The sequence below is a fragment of the Cervus elaphus genome, chromosome 8, assembly GCF_910594005.1.
Source record: "Cervus elaphus chromosome 8, mCerEla1.1, whole genome shotgun sequence".
Taxonomy (NCBI): Eukaryota; Metazoa; Chordata; class Mammalia; order Artiodactyla; family Cervidae; genus Cervus; species Cervus elaphus.
Genome location: NC_057822.1, coordinates 14,705,389 through 14,727,662, shown reverse-complemented (window position 1 = coordinate 14,727,662; position 22,274 = coordinate 14,705,389). Strand labels below are relative to the sequence as shown.

Here is a 22,274-nt window from a genome sequence, read left to right as displayed (position 1 = left end):
TGTCCTGACCAACTTGTCTAACGTCATCACTCACCACTTCCCACACCCCTTGGAGTTTGCAGACTGACTCAGTCATAGTTTCCCTAAACATCTCACACGTCTGAGCCTTCTCACAGTCTGTTTCCTCTCCATGGTGAAAAACATCTATATGTTCTTCAGAACCTGTCTCAGCCCACAGTCTGATTCTAGGAAGCCTTCACCGCCACCGGGCTGAGCAGATAGAGAAAATAATTTCTTTCTTAGTGTTAGCATGTTCCTTAAATGAACGTGTAAGTTAGCCCTTGGAATGCTGTATTGAAATGACCTGTTTATGTGTCTTTCTTCTCAGCTAGTTAATTGACTTCATGAAGGCAGAATCTGGGTCTGGGTGTGATTCACATCCACAGGGTTGGCACTAGGCCTGGCATGTAACAAGTGATAGTAACTGTTTGTTTACTAATTTAGTCTTGCCCCTTTTTTCTGAGCTCTCACAGCACTTGCTTCTTACTGCCAGTTATTTGACACTTGTTGCAGGCTACCTCATTAATTGGGTACCTTTGATGTGAGTATAATTTGTCTTTTTCCTTCCCTTTCCTTCCCTACCGGATCGTGAGCTTCCTGAGAGCAGAGACTCTTCTTATTTTTTTATCCTATAATATCCACATGGAGTGGAGTTGGCAGAAGGCACTCAGCAAATGTGTGTCCAGCTCTTGAAGCCAACAGGAAGACTGAGTGCTGCTTATTTGCTTCCTGGTTTACTTTTTGAAAATTCTAATGGTTTTCAAAAGTTTCTGGTTTCTTATACCCATTTGGAAGAAATACAGTAGAAGTTCATACCCGTGTGTTTCTTCCCACAGGCCTTGGATGAAGAGTATTTGAAAGTGGATGCCCAGTTTGGAGGTGTTGATCAGAGAAAGATTTTCACCTTTGCAGAGAAGGTTAGTGTCCTCTTTCTTGTCTTTTTTCTTTTGCATCGCAGAGCATTGGAGTTTCTTTCTTTGTTTCTCTTTATTTTGTTTTATGTTTTTATCTGGGTTGGGGCTTAGTTGTAGCTTGTGGGATCTTCATTGCAGTGTGCAGGCTCCAGAGCATGTGGGCTCTCTAGTTATGGCACGTGGGCTCAGTGGTTGCATCTCACAGGCTTATTTGCCCTGCAGCCTGTGGGATCTTGGTTCCCCAATCAGGGATCAAACCCACACCTGCCGCATTGGAAGGCAGATTCTTAACCACTGGAACACCAGAGAAGTCCGCATTAGAGTTTCTTGAATGTGCCAGTCCCAGCAGTCATATGGTACGGTAGATATTATTCTCCTTGTTTTGCAGATAAGAAAACTGAGCGTAGAGAATAAAAAAGCTGTCCAGTATCACACAGTCAGTGACTGAGCAGGAATGAGCATTCAGATCTGTCTGACTAAAAAGCCTGTACTCTTGCTGCCACCAAGAAGCTGCCCTCAGACCTGGTGGATTTTCTTCTTCTTCTTTTATTCCCACCACCCCGCCCCCCCCCACCTTTTTTTTTTTGCTTCTTGCCTAATAGCTCAGTTTCCAGGGAGAGGCACCACCAGATAGAACTTCTGTTCTTTCCCAGAGCATTTGGTCCATATTTCTCTGGATCTTACATAAACCACTCGTCTCTGAAATGAGGTTAACAGGGTTTAGAAGAGGAAATCAGCACAAACCCCTAATAGTTCTTTTCTGGGAAATAACTTGAATAAGTTGAAAAGGGCTTTTGAGAAGTGGTTGGTATTTTTGAAAGCTTTTCAAAACCTCATGTTGGCAAGGGAGTAGAGAAAATACTGCCAGTGAAAATGTAAATTCCTGATGGGTGATTTGATGCCTCTAAAATGTTTCTACACTTTTTCCTAATAATAATTACACAAATGGGTCCTCAGGAAATAATTTTTAAAGTGCACCTTGGTTGGAGTGGGGAGAGGGGAGAATGTGTAGCTTGGGAGTTCCCTGGTTGTTAGGATTTGGCACTTCCACTGCTGGGGCCCAGGTTTAATCCCTGGTTGGGGAACTGAAATCCTGCAAGCCATGCTGAGTGGCCAGAATTCTAAAATGTTTTTAATTAAAAAAATAAAAGTGCAACTTGAGTTCTGTATGGAAGTATTTATCATGTTATCAATTTAAAGCCCACTCCAGTATTCTTGCCTGGACAATTCCATGGACAGAGGAGCTTGGCGGCCTTCTCTGGAGCCCATGTCCATGAGGTTGGAAAGAGTCGGACACCGACTGAGCACACACCACAATTTAGAGCACAACTTAGAAATAAATTAGTATTCAGTGGCAAGGGATTAGTTGAATACATTAAGATAAATCCTCCAGTGGGATATAATATAACATTTTAAAAAATATTTTATTTATTTATTTATTCGACTGCACTGGGTCTGAGCTGCAGCATGTGGGGTCTAGTTCCCTGACTAGGGATTGAACCTGGGTCTCCTGAATTGGGAGTGCACTGTCTCAGCCACTGGACCACCAAGGAAGTCCCTATATAATATTTTTTAATGGTTTTTGGATATATTTAATAAATGGGGAAATGTTGACAATGTAAGGTTTTTACTATTATTGAGGTATTTTCTATTCCATTTTATCTCTTAAATTTTTTTTTAAAGAAGAAAAAAGGATTTTAATTGTAACAAAATACAAAACAAAGCAGTGTTATAGCAACTAGTACATGTAAGTATGCAAGACACTTAGCATAGAAACAGCAAGAAGTCTTATCCATGTAAAGAAATTGTATATACATACATACATATATATAGAGAGAGAGAGAAGGTCCCCTGGAGGAGGGCATGGCAGCCCACTCCAGTATTCTTGCCTGGAGAATCCCATGGACAGATGAGCCTGGCGGGCTACAGGCCATGGAGTCACAAAGAGTCGGACATGACTCAAGTGGCTTAGCACAGCATAACATGCATATATATACACACACACACAAAATAAACTAGCACATTGTTAGAAGTCAGCCATGTAAAAAATAGATATATATGTGTGTGTGTGTGTATATATATGTATTCAAATATATTTTCTCTAAGAATATTTTTTTCTCCTTGACTTTATTTTTTTTCTTTATATATATATATGTATATTTTATGAAGTATAGGTGGCTTACTTTTTAATCAAACCTTTTATTATTCTAACAGAGATAGAGCTGATGGCCTGTTTTTGTATGACTTAGAAGCTCTAAGAATGGTTTTTGTATTTTTTTTAAGGGTTGTAAAAAAAAAATGAAAAAAGATATGCAATAGAGACTATATATCACCCAGCAAGCCTAAAATATTTACTATCTGACCTTTGACAGAAAAGTTTTGCCCAGCCCTGTCCTAGAGATTACATGTCCTTGTAATTCATTATAGTTAGATGTATTTACCACTTCCCAACAATGCAAGAACCTACAACAGTTTTACCTTATTTAACACCCTCCTGCCCTTTGTGCTATTGCCATATATTTTAGTTTTACATATATTTTAAATCCCAAAGACCTATTTATAATGGTTTTCTAAACAGTCAATTTTCATGTATATTTACCACCACTTACCCTTCCTGATGGGCTTCCCTGGTGGCTTAGCCAGGTAAAGAACCCACCTGCCAATGCAGGAGACACGGGTTTGATCCCTGGGTCAGGGAGATCCCCTGGAGAAGGAAATGGCAACCCTCTTCAGTATTCTTGCCTGGGAAATCCCATGAACAGGGGAGCATGATGGGCTACAGTCCTTGGGGTCTCGAAAGTCAGACATGACTTGGTGACTGAACAGCCAACACCACCCTTTCCGATACTATTGATTCCTTCTTTCAGTTTTGTGCTTCCATCCGAGATCAGTTTCCTTCGGCCTGAAGACTCCTTTGTATTTTGTGTCTGCAATGCAGGTCTCTCAGTAAGGAGTTCTTACAGCTTTCTTTTTATCTGAGAACATCTCTCTCGTTTTTTTTAACTGTCTTTTTTTGTTTGTTTGTTTGGTGGGTTTTTCCAAGAATATTAATTTACTTGGCTGTATTGGGTCTTATGGGCTTCCCTGGTGGCTCAGCAGTAAAGAATCTGCCTGTAATACAGAAGACGCAGGTTCGATCCCTGGGTCAGGAAGTTTCCCTGGAGGAGGGCATGGCAGCCCACTTCAGTACTCTTGCCTGGAGAGTCCCATGGACTGAGGGAGGACCTGGCAGGCTACAGTCCATAGCGTTGCAAAGAGTTGAACATGACTGAAGTGACTGAGCACGCACACACGCACATTGGGTCTTCGTTTAAACATGTGGATCTTTGTTGTGGCAGGCGGGCTCAGTAGTTATGCCCCGGGGCATGCGGGACCTTCGTTTTCCGTCCAGAGATCAAACTCTGAACTTGTATCCCCTTCTTTGTTCCTCTGTGTTTTAGTTGGATATTATCTGTTGACTTTTCTTCCATGTTCATTAATCCTGTCTTTTGTTAAATCCATCCAGTTTTATACTGTATCATTTTAAAATTTCCATTTGTTTTTGTTTTTTTTTTATTAAAAAAGCCAGTTCTCTTTTATATTTCTCCATCTTTTACCCATTTCATTCATCTTTTCCTTTATTTCTTTTAACACACCAATTATAGTTATTCTGACATCATGATCTGCTTATTCTAGTATCTGGATTGTTTCCGTGTCTGCTTTTATTGACTGTTTCCTCTTGTCTGTCAGTCCCTTTAAATTTTCTGCCTCCCATTTCTTGTACCTTTTTATTGTATCAGGGACACCATAAATATGCTGTGGTTGCTCTGGATTATGTATACAGAGTGCTGTGTTTTCTGTAGGCTCTTAAATTACTGACTCATCACCTTGATCATGTCAAGGGTAGATTTTAGGCTTTGTAGAATAGGTCTATTTCAGTTTGCTCTTACTCCTGTGAGGTAAAGCTTATCTTAGAATGTGGCCTTTCTGGAGTCTCAAACTAAAATGAAATCTCAGGGTATTCACAAAGCCCTCTGTGCTTTGATTGAACCTAAACTTCAACTTCTGCCTCACCAGCACTGTGCAGCCCCTAAAATTTGCTCAAGTCTCCAACCTATCAGAGCCTGTTCTCTGCTGCGCTTCCCTATGTCTCTCCAAATTCGTACAGTCGTGATTCAATTAAGAAAGCAGTGGAGGGGCTTCCCTGGTGGTCCAGTGGTTAAGAATCCGTCTTGCAACGCAAGGGACACTGGTTTGATCCCTGGTCCAGGAAGGTTCCACATGGCCATGGAGCAACTAAGTCTGAGTGCCACAACTCCTGAGCCCATGCACTGCAACTACTGAAGCCCATGTACCTAGAGCTTGTGCTACACAACAAGAGAAACCACCACAATGAGAACCCCTTGTGTCGCAACAAAAAGTAGCCATCACTTGTTGCACCTAGAGAAAGCCTGCATGCAGCAGCGAAGACCCACTAGAGTAAAAAATAAATAACTAAAACTTTTAAAAAAGGAAAGCATTGGAGCACTTTGGGATTTTTGGAGGGCCTCTTCACTCTGGAACCCTTTCCAAATCCTAAGCCTCCTTACATCCTCTGTCTCCTCTGCTTAGTTAAGACTGCTGCTCTCTGCTTGGTCTCTTTTTCTCAGCACTCAGTTTGAAAACAAAAATGCCCTCAAGGAGAAAGCCAGGGTGGGTATGGGGTCACCTAGCTTCCCTACTCTCCAGATTTGTAGCCCTACACTGGTTGCTATCTAATAGAGTTGTTTATGGTGGGTAGAGTAAGTCCAGTAGGTTCGTGATGTAATACTAATAGACAGGAGCGACAAAAAGCTTTGTTCATATTATGATCACCATTGAAAAGTTATATATTCAGTAGAAAAAAGATTGGAAGGCATATATCAAACTGTTAAGTGACAGTCCAGGTTAGATGAGATTGGAGAATTTATACTAACATCTGCTTTTGTGTGTTTCTTTCTAACTCCTAGTACCTCCCTGCACTTGGTTACTCAAAACGAGTCCATCTGATGAATCCTATGGTTCCAGGTTTAACTGGCAGCAAAATGAGCTCTTCAGAAGAGGTAGGTTACAAGCTCTGACTTGAGTTGAGAAATCTTTAGCAAAAGATGAAGAAATTGAGGACTAGAAAGAAAAGTAACCTGGCTGACTAAGATGTACAAATATTCCAGCTATAAGGAATCTTAAGTTATCCAGTTAATTCCAGTGGTTCTTGAGCACTGAAGCAGTTCTGATGGGATCCAATTATAATTTTTAAGTTTTACTGCTACTAATAAGAAGTACAGGCAAGGGAATTCCCTGGTGGTCCAGTGGCTAAGACTCTGCGCTCCTGATACAGGGGGGCTGGGTTCGATCCCTGGTCAGGGAACTAGATCCCACATGCCACAACTAAGACTCTATGCAGCCAAATGAATAAAAATAAATGTTTTTAAAAAAAAAAAAAAAAGTACAGGCAAAAGTAGTTTCTTCAGCCATACAACTATGACAAAGTTCAGCCTTATTAATGAGAAGGCTGCAGTTGCATTTCACCAAGTAACATTTTTAATTTAATTTTTATTTTAGAGTATAATTGATTCAAGTGTTGTGTTTCAGGTACATAGCAAAGTGATTTAATTATATATATATCCATTCTTTTTCAGATTTTTTTTCCCACATAAGTTATTACAGAATATTGGGAAGAGTTGCCTGTGCTATGCAGTAGGTCCTTGTTGACATCAGTTAGCACTTTGATTCTTATGGTGGTATTTAATATGATGATTTTGATAAATATGATGTCTTAACATTTAAAAGTCCTGCTTAGGGAAGGTACACTTTTCTTCTGATCATTTAGGGCACAGAATACAAGAACTGGTAGAAGCCAAAGATGTGGAAGTTTGGGTTCTGGGTTCACAAACATGGCTGATCTTTAGAATCACCTGGGGAATTTTTATAAAGGAGAGAATGTGTGTGTAGAGTAAGGCCCTGTCCTTAGAGATTCTTTTTTTTTTTTTTTTAATATTTATTTATTCATTTGGCAGTGCCAAGTCTTGGTTGCAGCACACGGGATCTTTGATCTTACAGCTTGCGAACTCTCAGTTGCAGCATGTGGGATCTAGTTCCCTGACCAGGGATTGAATCCAGCTCCCCCTGCGTTGGGCACATTGATAAAGTGGTTCTGGGGAACAACTTAGGAATCTTGTTTTCTTTCACAGCCTACTAGTTGATTCAAATTGAAGTCATTTTGGACATTCAACTAGTTCTTTAAGTCTGATTTCTAGATTATCCTATTTGGTCACGTTTACCATGTCTTCATCCTAGAAATAGCACCAGCATCAGTTCCAAAATGTGACTGCATCAGAACCACACGGAGAGCTTTTAAAAATGCAAATGCCTGGGTCAACCCCCCAAAATTTTGATTTAGTAGCTTTGGGTGGAGCCCAGTAGCTTATGTTATTTTAAGCGCCCCAGGTGATTCACATCCAGTCGTATGTTGACTGAGCTTGGTAACCACTGGACACAAATGAGCATGAGGTCACTCACTCCAAAATAAGAAACAAAGCCTATCGCCCTATGAAGGACAAAGGCGCTAAATAATACCTGGTGTTGGCGATTGCCGGGAAACGTCTCCTCACACATGGCGGGTGGCAGTGTCACTTGCTGTATGCCTGTCGGAAAACAGTTCGGGGCCCAGCAGTGTTTGGGTAGCTTAAGGAAGTAATCCTAGAGAAGGCAAGAGGACCTCTGCAGAGAGGTTCGTTGTAGCATTGTATATAGTTTGTAAAGATGAGAACAAATCTGACAGTTTAGAAACTGCTAAATAAATTACATTGTCACTAATAATTAGGAATATAATACAACATAAAATCTACAAGTGAAGACTAGGTAGCCACTCTCAGGTACTTATGATATAGTCCCAAGGACATTTATTCTCCAGATACAAATTTGCCATGATTCCGTATGCTACAAACAAGGCCTGGGAAGAACAGAGAAAAATTAAAATATTTTTATGTAGCATTGTGAGTGGTCTTTGACTCCAATTAATTCTCTTATTAAAGTCATTTAATGTTTACATCTTTGTCCAAAAAATTAAAATACAGATGAGTTGAGCATATTCTCATTTTCAACCACAAGAGGTCCTCCTCTCCTCCCTGGCTTCTAGGAGTCCAAGATTGATCTGCTTGATCGGAAAGAGGATGTAAAGAAAAAACTGAAGAAGGCCTTCTGTGAGCCAGGGAATGTGGAGAACAACGGCGTTCTGGCCTTCATCAGACATGTTCTCTTTCCCCTCAAGTCTGGTAAGATACTCCCTGTTTTCTTCTCAGCGTTTAGGCTGAAATAGCAAAACCAGTGCTGGGTCATACCTGTGGCTTGTCACAGTCTTCCTCCAGAGACTGGCTTCTCTGATTCTCTGCTCTGATTTCTCATATGTTAATGTGTGATTGAAGTGGGGATATCATTGAGATGTCTGTGTGTTTGCATGTCTGAGTGGGCATGAGTGGTAGGAATGAAGGGGGCAGGCATGTGGAGTGGAGGAATACAAAAGAGATGTAAGACACAATTGTTTCCCCTGAGCTTGGATGCTAGCTGGGTATACAACACTGCCACTGATCCAATTTAAAAAACAATAAAATACTGTACGATTAAGTTTAAAATACATGGCAGAAACTACAAATACACGTTTGGGCCAGGGATGCTGACTTGCCATCGTCTGTGAGTTTGTTGGCATGAATCCTTTTTCTTACAGAGTTTGTGATCCTTCGAGATGAAAAATGGGGTGGAAACAAAACCTACACAGCTTACTTGGACCTGGAAAAGGACTTTGCTGATGAGGTAATACCAGAGGAGGATTATCCCCACTGAATTTATTCTGACAAACCTCTCTGTGTGGCCTCACCAAGTTTCTTTCTACCATAGGGCTCTGTCATGATGATCTCGAGGCTGTATATTTTGTTAATGGCTCAGATGAGGATTCAGATGGTTTGTGGAGTAGATTAGCAAATGGCAGAAAGCTAGTATGTTGGTGTCTTAATCACTCTCCAAAGGACTTAACCTGGAATGAAGGATCAAACCCAACAAGATGAAGCATTTCAGGTACCACATCAAGGTTCAGAAAAGAGACACAGCTATAAAAGAACAGAAGAGAGAATACTATTTCCACATTTTAACAAAAGACCTACTAGGTGCCCATGTGTTTGGCACCATGCTAGGGGGCTGATGTTACAAAGAGGATTAAATCTTCATGAAGCTCATAGTCCATAGGAGAGGATGACATGTAAATAAATGTCATTTACTGGTTACTGTACCATATATACATGGTCCAGAAATAGAACAGGAGGAAGTGACTAACTGGCTGGCTCGGAAAGTTTTGTGGTGGGGATGACGTTCACACACTGTCTCACTCATTAGGGGTTCTTCAGGAAACCTGTGAGGGAATTCATTGTGTGAGGCAGGGTAAGAGGAAGCAGTGTGGTATCTAGGGACCGACAAGTGGTTTAGAGTGACTGGAGTCTGCAAGGTGAGGGGGCCACTTTAGTAGAGGAAGACAGGGCCAGATAATAAAGGAAACGAGTAATGACTGTATATAGTGGATGAAGTGGGGGTCTTAACTGGCTCTGAACACGGGCTGAATTGGCATTATGACAGGGTTGTCAGAAATGTTCACGAGGTCTTGGCCTCATTGTCAGAAATGTAGAGTCCAGACCAGGGAGTTGATCATTTGGTTCTCCAATGTTCTGAGTACCTTTGGTAAGATACCTGTTCTTATCTGCACTAACGTAGTTGCCACTGGCCATTTTGGTTGTGTTGGACTTTTTGTGAGGTTTTTTGTCAAATAAGCCTCACAAAAATAAATTTTGTAATGTTTATTTGACAATCTGGAGTGTATTGATGGGGAGAGGAAGGATGCCGTGATGGGGAACTGGTTGCAAACCAGGTCATAAAGCACAAGTTGAAAGAATGGGCATGTTGAACTGGAATGCAAGTATGTGTTCACCCATCCTCAAACCCAAGAAGGACTCTCCTGAGTTAGGGGTGAGGTTTCTTCTTGTGGCAACAGAGGGCTGAACCAGGACTGCAGATGCAGACTGCAGGGAGGCTTGTTTAAGCTTGAAGACCTCAGTTGTGTGGTGATGGGTAGGGCTGCCTTGCCTGCCCTTGCATTCCCCATCACTGAGGTAAGTGTTCAGGCAGAGGCCAGAGGCAATGTCATATGAGGGTTTGAGCGTCCAATGGAAGAAAAGACTTAGTGACCTCTGAGTTCTGAGGTTCCTTCAGGCCCATTTTTTGGATATTTGGCAGCTGTTGCTCTGAAACTGTCTGTCTGCAGCCTGAGGCAGGCCATGGAACCCACACTCAACTCTTCAACCTCATGAGCAGTCTTTTGTGGAAGTGATAAAAAGGCTTCCCTGGTGACTCAGATGGTAAAGAATCTGCCTACAAAGCAGGAGACCCAGGTTCAATCCCTGGGACGGGAAGATCCCCTGGAGAAGGGAATGGCTACACATTCCAGTATTCTTGCCTGGAGAGCCCCATGGACAGAGGAGCCTGACGGGCTGCAGTCCATGGGGTCGCAGAGTCAGACACAACTGAGTGACTAACACTTTCACTTTCTCTCACTGAGAAGGAATAGAAGAAATGTTTCTAAAGAAAGACAACATAACTAGCAGCACTTCCTGTGATAGTAAACATGTTCTTATCTGCACTGACACAGTTGCCACTGGCCACATGTGACCAGTACAACAGAGGAACTGAATTCTAACTTACATTTAAATATCCATATGTGGCTTGTGACCACCATATTGGACAGTGCAGGTCTAAAGCTTTTCTTTTGTTAAAAAGGAAGGACTTCCCTGGTGGTCCAGTGGTTAGGACTTGGTTCTCTCTCTCCTAGAACCAGGTTCAACCCCTCGTCAGGGAACTAGATCCCACATGCTACACAGTGTGGCCAACAACAACAAAAACACCATTCCCGAGAAAATGAAGGAGTAGCATCAGAAACAAAAACATAGGATTTGTTTTATTACATGTATTCATACCAAAGGGACATCTGTCAGAATACCTTAGAAGATCCTTTTGGGCCAGATTAGCATGTAAAGGTTCTAGTCGTGGGACACGAGAAGAAAAAATGGAATTACTGAGCTCCTACCATGTACTAGCACTACGCATCATTTTCACCCATGTTAAGTGATTTAATCCTCATTCCGACGCTGGAAGATACAAGTATTGTTATTTTCATTTATTTTTAAGTGAAGAATCCAAAACTCAGAGAGGTTAAGTGCCTGGTTTGAGGTCACCCAGCTAGCTGGGACTCTCACCCCAGGTGATCTAACATCAGAGCCTTTGTTCTTCCTTCTTGCTCACTCATCTCCCCCTCAGGCTGTCTGTAGCCCCTGGGTTCCCTGTGTGAATGTTTCCCTGTATATAAATAATACCTGCTTTATGCCACTACTCAGAGCGTAAATGGAAGAATTTGAGTCATCCCAGGTGGCGCTAGTGGTAAAGAACCCACCTGCCAATGCAGGAGACTCAAGAGACTTTTGTTCAATCCCTGGATCGGGAAGATCCCCTGGAAAAGGGCACAGCAACCCACTGCAGTGTTCTTACCTGGAGAATCCCAGGGACAGAGGAGCCTGGCAGGCTACAGTCCATGGGGTCGCATAGAGTCGGACATGACTGAGCAGTTTTGCACGTACAGAGAAATTTGACTAATTAGAAACATTTAGCATGGAGTTCAGTGTCAGAAGACCTAGGTCTCTGACAAACTAGATAACCTTTTGAACCTGTGTCCCCTTCTCTACTCTGCCAGCTTCACAAGGTTGCTCTAAGGTTCAAATAAGACTCTGCTGGGAAAACACTGTGCGTTCTATCCGCACATTTTTCTTAGTAGATCCAGGTGTCCTGCACCCCATTTACCTGTTCAGTGCCCCTTCTCACCCGGCCTTATACACTTGCAGGTTGTACACCCTGGAGACCTAAAGAATTCTGTTGAAGTTGCCCTGAACAAGTTGCTGGATCCCATCCGGGAGAAGTTTAATACCCCTGCTTTGAAGAAACTGTCCAGCGCTGCCTACCCAGATCCCTCAAAGCAGAGTAAGGCCAGCTGGGGAGGGGCCCGGGAACGGGGGTGTGGGGGGGTACTAGCATGAGAGAGCATGAGAGACATGTAGAGAGCCTGTCCGTTCCTCAGAAAAGGGTTTGTCTTCAGTTCAGGCCCAAGAAGCCAGGAGGGTCTGAAATGCAGGAATGTCATGCCCCATTGACTGCTGGAATGGAAAACTCGTCATCTTGAATTTGGTTTGGTCAGTATCATGAAGCAATTTTGCTGTTGTTTTAGTCGCTATGTCATGACCGACTCTTTTGCGACACCATGGACCGTAGCCCCACCAGACTCCTCTGTCCATGGGATTTCCCAGGCAAGAATCCTGGAGGGGGCTGCCATTTCCTTCTCCAGGGACCTTCCCGACTCAGGGTTTAAACCCGTGTCACCTGCATCGGCAGGTGGGTTCTTCACCGCTGAGCCACCTGACGCAGTTATACCCTGCTGTACCAACAGTGCTGTGAGTGCTGGTGTGAGACACAAGCGTTGGTCCTTTCATGAAACCCACGTCTTCAGTTAAGGAGAGAGGTTGCATCCGACCCTGAGGCTGACGTAGCTGCTTAGGCAGGGCTTGCACAGCTCCTTAGGGAAGCTGATCTCTAGATTCACCAAGTTCCCTTCTGCATTTTCGTGACTGGCTCTTAGTTGACCAGCCATGTAGCCACAAAGCTGAGATGTTAACATTGATAGTCTTTGTGGGGGCCTCCCAGAAAAGACTCAGTACTTACATATGGAGCGTGTGAATGGCGGCAAAGCTACACCAACCCCTCCTCTCCCCTCCAGCCCAATACCTGAGCGGGAGAGAAGTGAAATCTGGCACGTCTCTTCTCAACAGCAGCCGCCTCTGTTTTAATTCAGTGGGTGGATTCTAGGGATTCTGCACTAAGTCCTGCTCATGTCCTTATTTGAGGGCATCAGCAGCTGATCTGTCGTGGGAAGGAGAGCTCTGAGCCTTGGGTTCTTCTCATCCCCAGAGCCAGCTGTCAAAGGCCCTGCCAAGAATTCAGAACCAGAGGAGGTCATCCCATCCCGGCTGGATATCCGTGTGGGGAAAGTCATTAGTGTGGACAAGGTACTCATTTTCTACCACGTCCTGGAGAGGCAGACAGGGGTCAGGTTTGTCTGCTTCCATCTGGAGGAAACCTGGCCTGGGATGGAAAGCAACAGCCCTTAGGTCATACTGCAAGTCAGCACCTAAGCATCTAGTTCGAGGCATCAGGCTTTTCCCCTGGCTATCTCTGGACCTCATGCAACCAAACACAGCCAGGAACTCAGAGTACAGAGCGGATGTTAGTCAGAAGGAACTTGTTTATCACATCCAGTCTGATGGACTCACCTGGTATCTCCCAGCTTGTCTGGATTAGTTGCAGACCTTATCGTCAATCAGCCACTTTGTCCTTCCCTGTCCCCACCCCAGAAAATGGTGAAGGAAGAAAGAAGGACTTCCTCTTTCCCAGAGGCGCAGAAAGCTTTGTAGCCAGTGACCTAGGACCAGTGGTCTGGATATTTTTTTCTCCCAGTATATATTTGCTTTTCACCATATAGACCAACCACCAAAACTACCTTGAAAGAGCTGCTGATGCTTTCATTTCAGATGGTGAAGCCAGTAGCCGTCCCCCATCTTCCAGTCCCCCCCAAGATTGGGGTTGATCCAGCGCACATTTAGCCATAAGGATGGCCACCCAGGCACTCCAGGCCATTTTAATCTCTGTTAGAGACTCCTTTCACCTCTAATGCATGTAATTAGCCTCATGTTACTCAAATCTGACTCTTCAGGGCCCCTTCTCATGTCTGCTATCTGAGACCTGGAGAGTTGGCTCTAGAGGGTTCCTCTGGGGCCCCGGTAGAGAGTGGATGCCCCTTTCTGTAGCCAGAGGGCTCACCAGGCCCCATGATCTGTTCCACTGTGATACTCTCCAAGACTTGACATCTCTTGTGGCAGCACCCAGATGCAGACAGCCTGTATGTGGAGAAGATTGATGTGGGGGAAGCTGAGCCACGGACTGTGGTGAGCGGCCTGGTGCAGTTTGTGCCCAAGGAGGAACTACAGGACAGGCTGGTGGTGGTGCTGTGCAATCTGAAACCCCAGAAGATGAGAGGAGTCGAGTCCCAAGGCATGCTCCTGTGTGCTTCTATGTGAGTGAGCACTGGGGGGTTAGAGGGCCTTGGGAGGCCAGGAAGAGGGGGGTGGCCCACATGCTGCCCTTCCACATGCCAGGTGGAGGCCCTGAGAACACTCCCCAAAAGATGATGCATGGAGGAATTACTTATTGTACAGGAACCGTGGATGAAGCACTTTACCTTAAGTTAACTGTATTAAAATAGAAATTGAAGATTCAGAGCTATGTGCATGCTCAAGTCGCTCTACTAGTAATGAGTGAAGCCAGGATTCAAACCCAGTTCATTGGCTATTACGTCGTATCCCTTAAAAGCCCAAGTTTTGGAATCTCTCCTGACATAGGATTTCAGTTAAGCCCTGGTTGACCCAGTGCTGGTAATGTCCAGAGATGTGGTACAGCAGTGAGGAGCTCCTGGGGCCCTGGCGTTGTGGGTACCCTAAATCCTATTAGAGCCCATGAGGTAAAGGCCCCAATGCTTTGGCCTCCACGGCAGCTGGAGGCCATCCAGGGCCTCACTGTCTCATTGTCCTGTGTGTCCTTCCAGAGAAGGGGTAAACCGCAAGGTTGAGCCTCTAGACCCTCCTGCAGGCTCTGCTCCTGGTGAGCGAGTGTTTGTGAAGGGCTATGAGAAGGGCCAACCGGACGAAGAGCTGAAGCCCAAGAAGAAAGTCTTTGAGAAACTGCAGGTAACAAGCTGCCCTTTTCCCCTCTTTCCAGGGCTGCCCGGACTGTCTGCAGATTGCTGTTACTGATTCCCCACCTGCCCATTTCCCAGCTGGGCCTTCCTGCATCTAAGCCCCTCTCTTCCTTCATTCCAGCCCTCTCAAATGAGGTGCCCGAGGAGCCCATGGGCCCTCACAGGTCCTGAGCACTGACAGACTGCTAGAGGCATCGTGTGAGGGACTGGAGATGTTTCCTCATTAGGTCTTCAGTCTATGATGGGAGATGATCCCCAGCACGGCCACACTGGAAGTGATAGAGCCAGGATCAGAGCCCTCCTGGAGTCCTTCCTGCCCAGCCTGGCGTGAGAGCACTGATTCTCAGAGCACTGACTCGCATCACCTGTCCAGAATTCATTCATTCATTCATTCAGCACCTGTTGAGTCCCTAACATGTATGTCTGGTACTGTTCTAGGTGCTGGGGCTACATCACTGCATAAAGCAGCAGAGATTCACTCTCCTCGTGCAGCTAAGGCACTGCACATGTGGCTTTATCTAGTTAATACTTGGTTTCCTCAAGAGACAAGTGTTTCTGGAGGGCTTTTAGAGTGGTTTCTGCCTCTCCATGCTCCTGCAAGTGACACCTGGCTTTGTCCACTCCCTCCTTTCCTAGTTTCCCAGGCTGGTTTTTTGAACAACTTATTTTTTTTCTAGGCTATAAACTAAATTTTCATTGTAGAAATGTCTAAAATGTAGGGGGAACAAAAATAACATCTATAATTCTGCTACCTACTGGTTCTGAAAAATGTCAGTAGTGATTGGTTTCCTTCTGGACTTTTATGTATAGTGATAATATGTTTATATTGGTAGTTTGAGTCGTACTATATGTTTATTCTTTTTTTTTTTAACTTTATGCTTCAAAATTTTACCCATCTTCTTAAATACTGAGGAGTGAGAATCACATATATATAATATAGTATCATAAGGATCATTTTATCCAAAACCTTATTTGGACATTGAGGTTGTTCTCAGATTTTCACTTAGAATGCTACAGTAGATGCATTGTACCAGTTCTTTGTACTTATTCATGATTATTTTCTTAAACTAAATTCCTGAAGTGAACTTACCTTAGGCAAATGATAGGAGATGAAAGTTTTCACAAACTGCTCTCTTAGAGAAGTTGAGTCACCTTACACTACTAGTAGTATGAGTCTGTTTTCTTGACGTCCTGCCACCATCACTATAATCACTTTTTTTTTTGTTATTTTTCTTGCCTAGGCTGACTTTAAAATTTCTGACGAGTGCATTGCACAGTGGAAGCAAACCAACTTCATGACCAAGCTGGGGTCCGTCTCCTGTAAATCGCTGAAAGGGGGGAACATCAGCTAGCCAACCTGGCGTCTTCCTCCCTTCTCTCATCATCCTTAGTCATCTGCTGTCTCCTTAATTTGCTCCGTCCATCACCTGCTTATCCATCTCCCAGGACACTGAGGCAGGATGTTCAGGACTCTTTTAGGCACAAGACTTGGTGAGGGGCAGCTCAGCCTCCCTAGGATCCAGGAGCATCCTGTCTGGCTGCAGGGAGAGGCTGACCTGGGGAGTGATGGGGGCAGGGCAGCACGGGGAGTCCAGCCCTACCTTCTTCCCTTGGCAGCTGATCTGACAAATCTGGTTTCAATATAATGTAACTCAGAAAAAGGTTATGCCATAATCCTTCTAATTGGAAAAATATTGGTTTCCAGTTTTCCTAGAGTTATCACGGCAGCCATGTCTCTGGCTGGGATCTGGTGCCTGAACCGGGCTAATTACAGCCTCTCCCCAACAGGAAACTGTGGGATTTGAAAAGGGGAGGGAAGGGAAAACAGAGAACCTAGTGGTCTACCAAGTGGCTGGCAGCTTTCCCCAAGCATGCCAACTCTGAGGCTTGGCGCTGGGGGACAGGGCCTGCCCCAGGGCTCCTGTAATGTCCTTTGATCATGCTAGGTGGGGACACTCCCTGAACCAGCTGTGTGTTGTTGGATGGCACAGACTGGTTTTTTCTTCAGGGAGTGTCGGGTACTTCTCCATAAGCCATCTCAGAACCACTAAATGTCGCTGTCATAAATTGAAATAAAATACCTGAACAAGGGTGCCTGGATGGGACCTGTCTGTGAGCTGGACCAACTCAGGAGAGAATACAGTATAGCAGCTTCTGGGCTCCTCACTCTGCCTAGGGCTGTATGTATCTTGGACTTTTGAACCTGTAATGGGGGCATGGGTGGACTGGGCTGGACAGCAGATACCTTGACTTTCCCTTCAGCTGTGTTGAGCAGAAAAGGCTCACTTTGGGGTCCAGAACATTTTCCTTTCTAAATGTGGGTGCAGACCACCACCCTGACCCTCCCCATTAAGCAGCAGCAGCCACAGCCAAGTTTTAATCATTTAATTAACACCTTCGAATGAAACCCACACAGAGTTTTTCCATGTGTCTCACTCCGGCTTCAGGGCAGAAGGAACAGATTGTATAGACATATCAAAGACTCAAAAATTTAAAGAAATATATATATATATCTATATACTTCTCTCTCTAACATTTTTATGGAAATTAAAAACCAGAGGCTTTTGGTCTCCATGTGCACTAGGTCAAGTTCATTTATCCCAGAGGACAAAGGATTGCCTCTTGGGAGATCCTCCCTTCTCCTTTCAACTCTGTCCCACCCAGTGGGGAAACAAGCCCAGAGGACTAACTGAAGATAAGGAGTAACAGGGGGAGGGAAAGAGACAGAAGGTGGGCTCCCTCCCACCTCCAGCAGCTCTGGCTGCTGCCTAGGCCTGATGTCATGGAAGCTTTGGCCTGGTCCTAGTCCCTCATTCCCAGGAGGTTGATCAGGAGCTCTGAGCAGAGCTGGTTTACCGACTGTCTTCCCCATCTTACTGGGCAGGCACAAGACATACCCAGCGGGCAGGGAAGAACACTGGTTTATAACTACAGAGAAGATAGCAGAGAGGGCCAGAGGAACCTGGGCTCTCCAACTACACCCTCTGTGTTCCCAGCTCTTGTTCTGGGAGAAGGTCAACCTGTCTCCTGGGTGGAGGAGAAGCAGCTAAAAAGGTAATACAGAAGGGGCGACCCTGGTGACAGCCACACTGCAGCGGGAGGAAGCACTAGGGTCACTCCCGTAGAACCTTGAAGGAAACTAGCTTACCAACATAGGTGGCACAGGTTGAAAATGGAAAGATCGGTAAGATTCCTGGAGGAGAGATCAGTAGCAGAGACCGACATCTACGGGGGAGAACCACCCGGCCCGCCCCTAGAAGCATCAAGTGCCCCCGCTGTGACTAGGGAAAAGTCTGGAATAGAATGCACCCTTGGCTTCCCATCCTGTCACTCAGCGTCAGCACCCCCCCCCCCCCCCCCCCGAGTGGAACCACCTGCACCAACAGGCAGCTGCAGAAAGGACATGCACAGAGGAGAGCGAAGGAAGGTCTGGATGAAATCCACAGGGCCAGGGCCAGCCCACTGCCCAAAGCAGCTCTTCCCTGCCGGCCCCAGCCCCACCCTTTCATCCACGTCCTCAGTACTTCCTGCCAAGCTGAAAGGGACCCTGCTCTGCCACGGCCCATGGGCTCCTGCCTCTAAAGAGTCGTGCTTGCCCACCCCAACCTGATCAAGTGAAATGGGGCCAAGTGACCCATGACATGACTCCCTGTTCTGTTCTTAGAGGGCAGAGTGAGCCTGTAAACCTCCCATCTGGTGTTCTCCACCACCCATTTGGACCTTGACAGGCTCCCACTTCCTGTCCCCAGCATGAAGCACCTGGCAGAACTAGAAGGCAGGAAGCTGGTTGGTGGTAAGTTGAGGCACAGGGGGGCTAACCCCTGCTGCACCTTTTGTGCTTTGGAATGCCACAGCCCCACTCCTGCCTCCAGCCTGGAGAAGCCTGTGGGAATACGACTTGACTACCTCCAAGAACTAAGAAAAAGGAGCAAATGATCGGAGGAGCGGGGGGACAGGTTAGTCCCAGCCATGGGCTGGCTGCTGGGGACTGATGCTGCTGCCGTGTAAACAGGCCCTTGGAATGTGGCTTCACGGGCCCAGGGGGATGGACATGCAGCCACTTTTCAAAAGTGCTTTGATTCTGGATACAGCATGTGCATGATTTGGATATGAAAAAAAAGTGAGGTGCTCTGGTCCCCCATCTCTGTGGCCTTGAGGCCAGCAGGGGGCGCAGACATCCACTCCCACCAGCTACCTCCTCCAAGATGAGGCTAAGGCCAAGACTGAAGCGGCAGCTGCCAGAGGTGAGTCCATTCAGGAAAAGGCATGAGAGCTGGGTGACTTGGAGGACAGGGTCCACACAGGCTTGCATAAATACCGAAGGCCATGGAGGTTAAGGCTGCAGGCGTCCCCCCATTAGGTTGTGTCTGCCGTATCCTCTCATCCTCGGAGCCGCTCAGGTCCCTGAGAATGTATTCCTGGGATGGGTCAGCAGTGCCAGCGAGGAGTCTGGTGGTCAGACCAACTCTTTCTGTGGGTCTGCAGAGGGAAAGAAGGGACACTCAGCCAGGGGCCCCCAAGTTTGGTTCTGGCCACTAAGATCCCAGGGCACATCCTCGCCCCCTTGCTTTACTGACCACGCCAACAGCACGGGGCTTGACATTTTACAAATGCTCCCTCTGCCTCTATAAAGTATCACTCCTCACACTTCACAGTGAGGAACTCAAGGCCAGGATGGGTGGGTAAAATGGTAGAGCTGGAATTCAAACTCAGTAGGTCTGACTCCAGAGACCCTCATATCAAACTCCAATGGAGCTCATTGAAGGTGACAGGTCACCATTCCTAGACACCCTGAGACCAGAAAAACCTTCAGGATCCAAGAGCGAGTGCCTAAGGGCAGGACTTCCAATACCTGTGTCCCATGATCAGTGCTGGAATCCACACCCTACCCCTCCCAGCCCACTGTACCTGTACCGGGCGGGCCCAACTTTTGCTCCTCTGGGCCCACCAGCTGCAGGACACTTCCATTCTCTGCCAGCTCCTCCTTAGTCCTGTCCTCGGCATGGGGGAGCCCGTTGGTGGGAGGCGCAGTAAGGGGCTCAGCCCGAGGAAAGCTGGGGGAGGTGGGAAGGGGGATACCCCCAGAAGGCTTGCGAGCCACGGGCGGGGGGGCCTTAGGTGGCTTCTTTGGGGCCTGGGGTGGCCGTTGCTCTGAGATGCTCCTTAGTTCAGCTACCAGGTTCCGCTGGAGGTCAGCCTGGGTCTCCGGGGACATGGGCCGCTCCAGCTGCAGCTTCTTAGTGCCCTTGGAGAAGATGAAGCTGGCCGTAGAGGCAGGGGACCGTGGCTCTGCCTCAGGTGGTCCATTGGGCTGGGCACCCACAGGGCCCGCGCTGACAGCCAGGTTAGAGGCCTTGAGCCGAACAGCCGCGTGGAGCCCCGAGGAGGCGGCAGACGCAGGGCTGGCCCGCCCTGACAGGGCCCTTCGGAGTGGCTTCTGGGGGGGCGATGGCCCCAATGCTGGATTTGGAGCCACCGTGGGAGCGCCCACAGAGCGCAGCCGAACCGTCTGCAGGAGTGAGGGTGTGACCAGGGGCGCGCTGGCATCCTCCCGGGGAAGGCCCCCGCCCTTGCTGCAGCCCACCGGCTCCTTCCGAGGGGCCTTAGCCAGAAGCCCTGCGACAGAGCCGGCAGCAGGTGGGGCTGGCGGGGCTGGAGGAGGGTCTGGGGTACCAGAGGGCTGGCTCTGATAGGAAACAGCAGGTAAGGAGGCCTCCAGGAGGGGTGAAGAGCCTGCGGGCTCAGGGCTAGCCACTGAGAAAAAGGCTTCCTCGGGTGGTGGGAAGTCGGCCATAGACAGGTCCTGCTCCTCTGGGGTAGGAGGCGGGGGAGGGGGCCAGTTGGGATCTTGGAGAGGCTCCTCAGCAGTCTCCAGGGCAGACAGGGCCCCCTCAGCCACCTCTGGCTTCTTAGTGGGCGGTGGGGGTGGGTGATAAGATGGGGGTGGGGACGGAGGGGGTGACTGGTCTTTGGAGGCAGCAGGAGATGCCTGAGGTGGGGTCAGGGATGTCTGCGGAGTGGGTGGGGACTCAGGACTGGCAGCGGTGGTAGAGACGGGCCCAGGGACTACAGCAGGGGCAAGGGCAGCTTGGTTTGGACTCTTGGGCTTAGAGGGAGGCGGGGAGAAGGGGGCGGCCACCTTGGGGTGAGGAGGTATGAAAAACCTGTCACCCAGGGCGGTCGACATGTGAGGACCAGAGCGGTCTGAGGGTGCTGGATCAGAGGAAGAGGAACACAGAGACGTGAGGGAAGAGGAGACGGAGGCCTCAGGAGATCGAAGGGAAGTGACACGTTCTGGTTTGGGGGGCTGGGCCTTGCCTGGGGAAGCGGGGGCCCCTGCTAGACCCTTGGGAGGGAGGGTAGGGGTACCACTTTGGCTCGAGTATCCACTGGAGGGTGAGAGTGTCCGTTCCGGGGAGCGTGGGGGGCGCCGGGAGCCCCTCGGAGACAAGCCAGACACCCAGCCGCCTGCCGAGCTGGGTGGACAGGGCGGGGCCGCCATCCCTGCCGACCCTCCAGTGGTGGGCGGCCGGGGCGGCTGCAGCTGCTGCTTCCGCTCGGGCTTGGGAGGCAGCCCCAAGGGCCCATCAGGGACCGCTGAGCTGCGCTGATGTAGCGAGTGGGTCCGGCGGGGAGGCGGCGGGGGCCGCTTCAGCTTACGTAGGGACACGCTCCGGCCAGACAGCTGGCCCCCGCTCCGAATGCTGACAGTGTCCGAGGCTTCCGCGGTGCTGCCCCCGCTGGGAGAGCCCCGCCCGCTGCCCCCCGGGGGAGGGGGCGCCACGCTACTGTTGGCCAAGGAGCTCTCTGGCCGGCCCTCAGAGCCACCCTTAGAGGAGAGGGTGGAGCCGTCAGACACGATGGTCTCGGAGGACTGAGAGTGGCTCCAGGTGTCGCTGGAGGAGGAAGGGTGGCGGCTACGGGGTCGCGGGCTGGAGACCGAGGAGAAGCGGCCCAGAGAGCGGACGGAGGCCGGGCTGGCTGAGAGCAGGCTGCAGCGGCTCAGGGTGCGCAGGCTGCAGCGGCCCAGGGCCACCACGTCCACGGTGGGCGGCAGCACGGCGTGTGGGATCAGCTTCGACAAGTAGGTGGCTTGGGGCGAGATGGACATGGCCGGGCTCAGGGGTTCTGGAGGCCCGGCCCCTCCTGTCAGTCCAGGCACTGCGAGGGACATGGGCCGGGTGAGCGGCGGGGGCCGGGCCCCCATGGACCGGCCGAGGAGCGTGTCATCGCGGTAGATGCGGTCGATGTGGCGCTGCAGCAGGGCCTCGGCCCCGGCTTCGGCCTCTGCCTCCAGCGCCTGCAGGGACACCCTGGCCCCCGGCCCTGCGGCCGGGCCTGCCGGACGACCATCCACTGTGGGAATGCGCACAGTATCCCGTGGACCTGGAGGCCGAGGCGTACCTGGTGCCTCACGCTCATTCCGCAGGCCTGGAACGGACCAAGGAGGACGTGGGAGTCAGCGGAGGGGT

General features: G+C 48.1%; 2 protein-coding genes across 5 annotated transcripts in view; one reads left to right on the top strand and one right to left on the bottom strand.

Annotated features, from left to right (window-relative positions):
* YARS1 (tyrosyl-tRNA synthetase 1) overlaps positions 1–16,893 on the top strand; it is a 30,780-nt gene extending 13,887 nt beyond the window's left edge. The window contains exons 5-13 of the mRNA XM_043909629.1: positions 837–917; positions 5,882–5,974; positions 8,050–8,185; positions 8,635–8,720; positions 11,843–11,978; positions 12,960–13,057; positions 13,928–14,121; positions 14,650–14,791; positions 16,044–16,893. Of these exons, the coding sequence (XP_043765564.1) occupies positions 837–917; positions 5,882–5,974; positions 8,050–8,185; positions 8,635–8,720; positions 11,843–11,978; positions 12,960–13,057; positions 13,928–14,121; positions 14,650–14,791; positions 16,044–16,154 (1,077 nt within the window). The 3' untranslated portion in view covers positions 16,155–16,893. The remainder of the gene's footprint in view (positions 1–836; positions 918–5,881; positions 5,975–8,049; positions 8,186–8,634; positions 8,721–11,842; positions 11,979–12,959; positions 13,058–13,927; positions 14,122–14,649; positions 14,792–16,043) is intronic.
* A 279-nt stretch (positions 16,894–17,172) lies between these two features.
* KIAA1522 (KIAA1522 ortholog) overlaps positions 17,173–22,274 on the bottom strand; it is a 28,095-nt gene continuing 22,993 nt past the window's right edge. For all 4 annotated transcript variants that reach the window (XM_043909625.1, XM_043909626.1, XM_043909627.1 and 1 more), the window contains exons 6-7: positions 19,711–22,233; positions 17,173–19,281 (exon numbers count right to left, since the gene is read on the bottom strand). In XM_043909625.1, the coding sequence (XP_043765560.1) occupies positions 19,259–19,281; positions 19,711–22,233 (2,546 nt within the window). In that variant the 3' untranslated portion in view covers positions 17,173–19,258. The remainder of the gene's footprint in view (positions 19,282–19,710; positions 22,234–22,274) is intronic.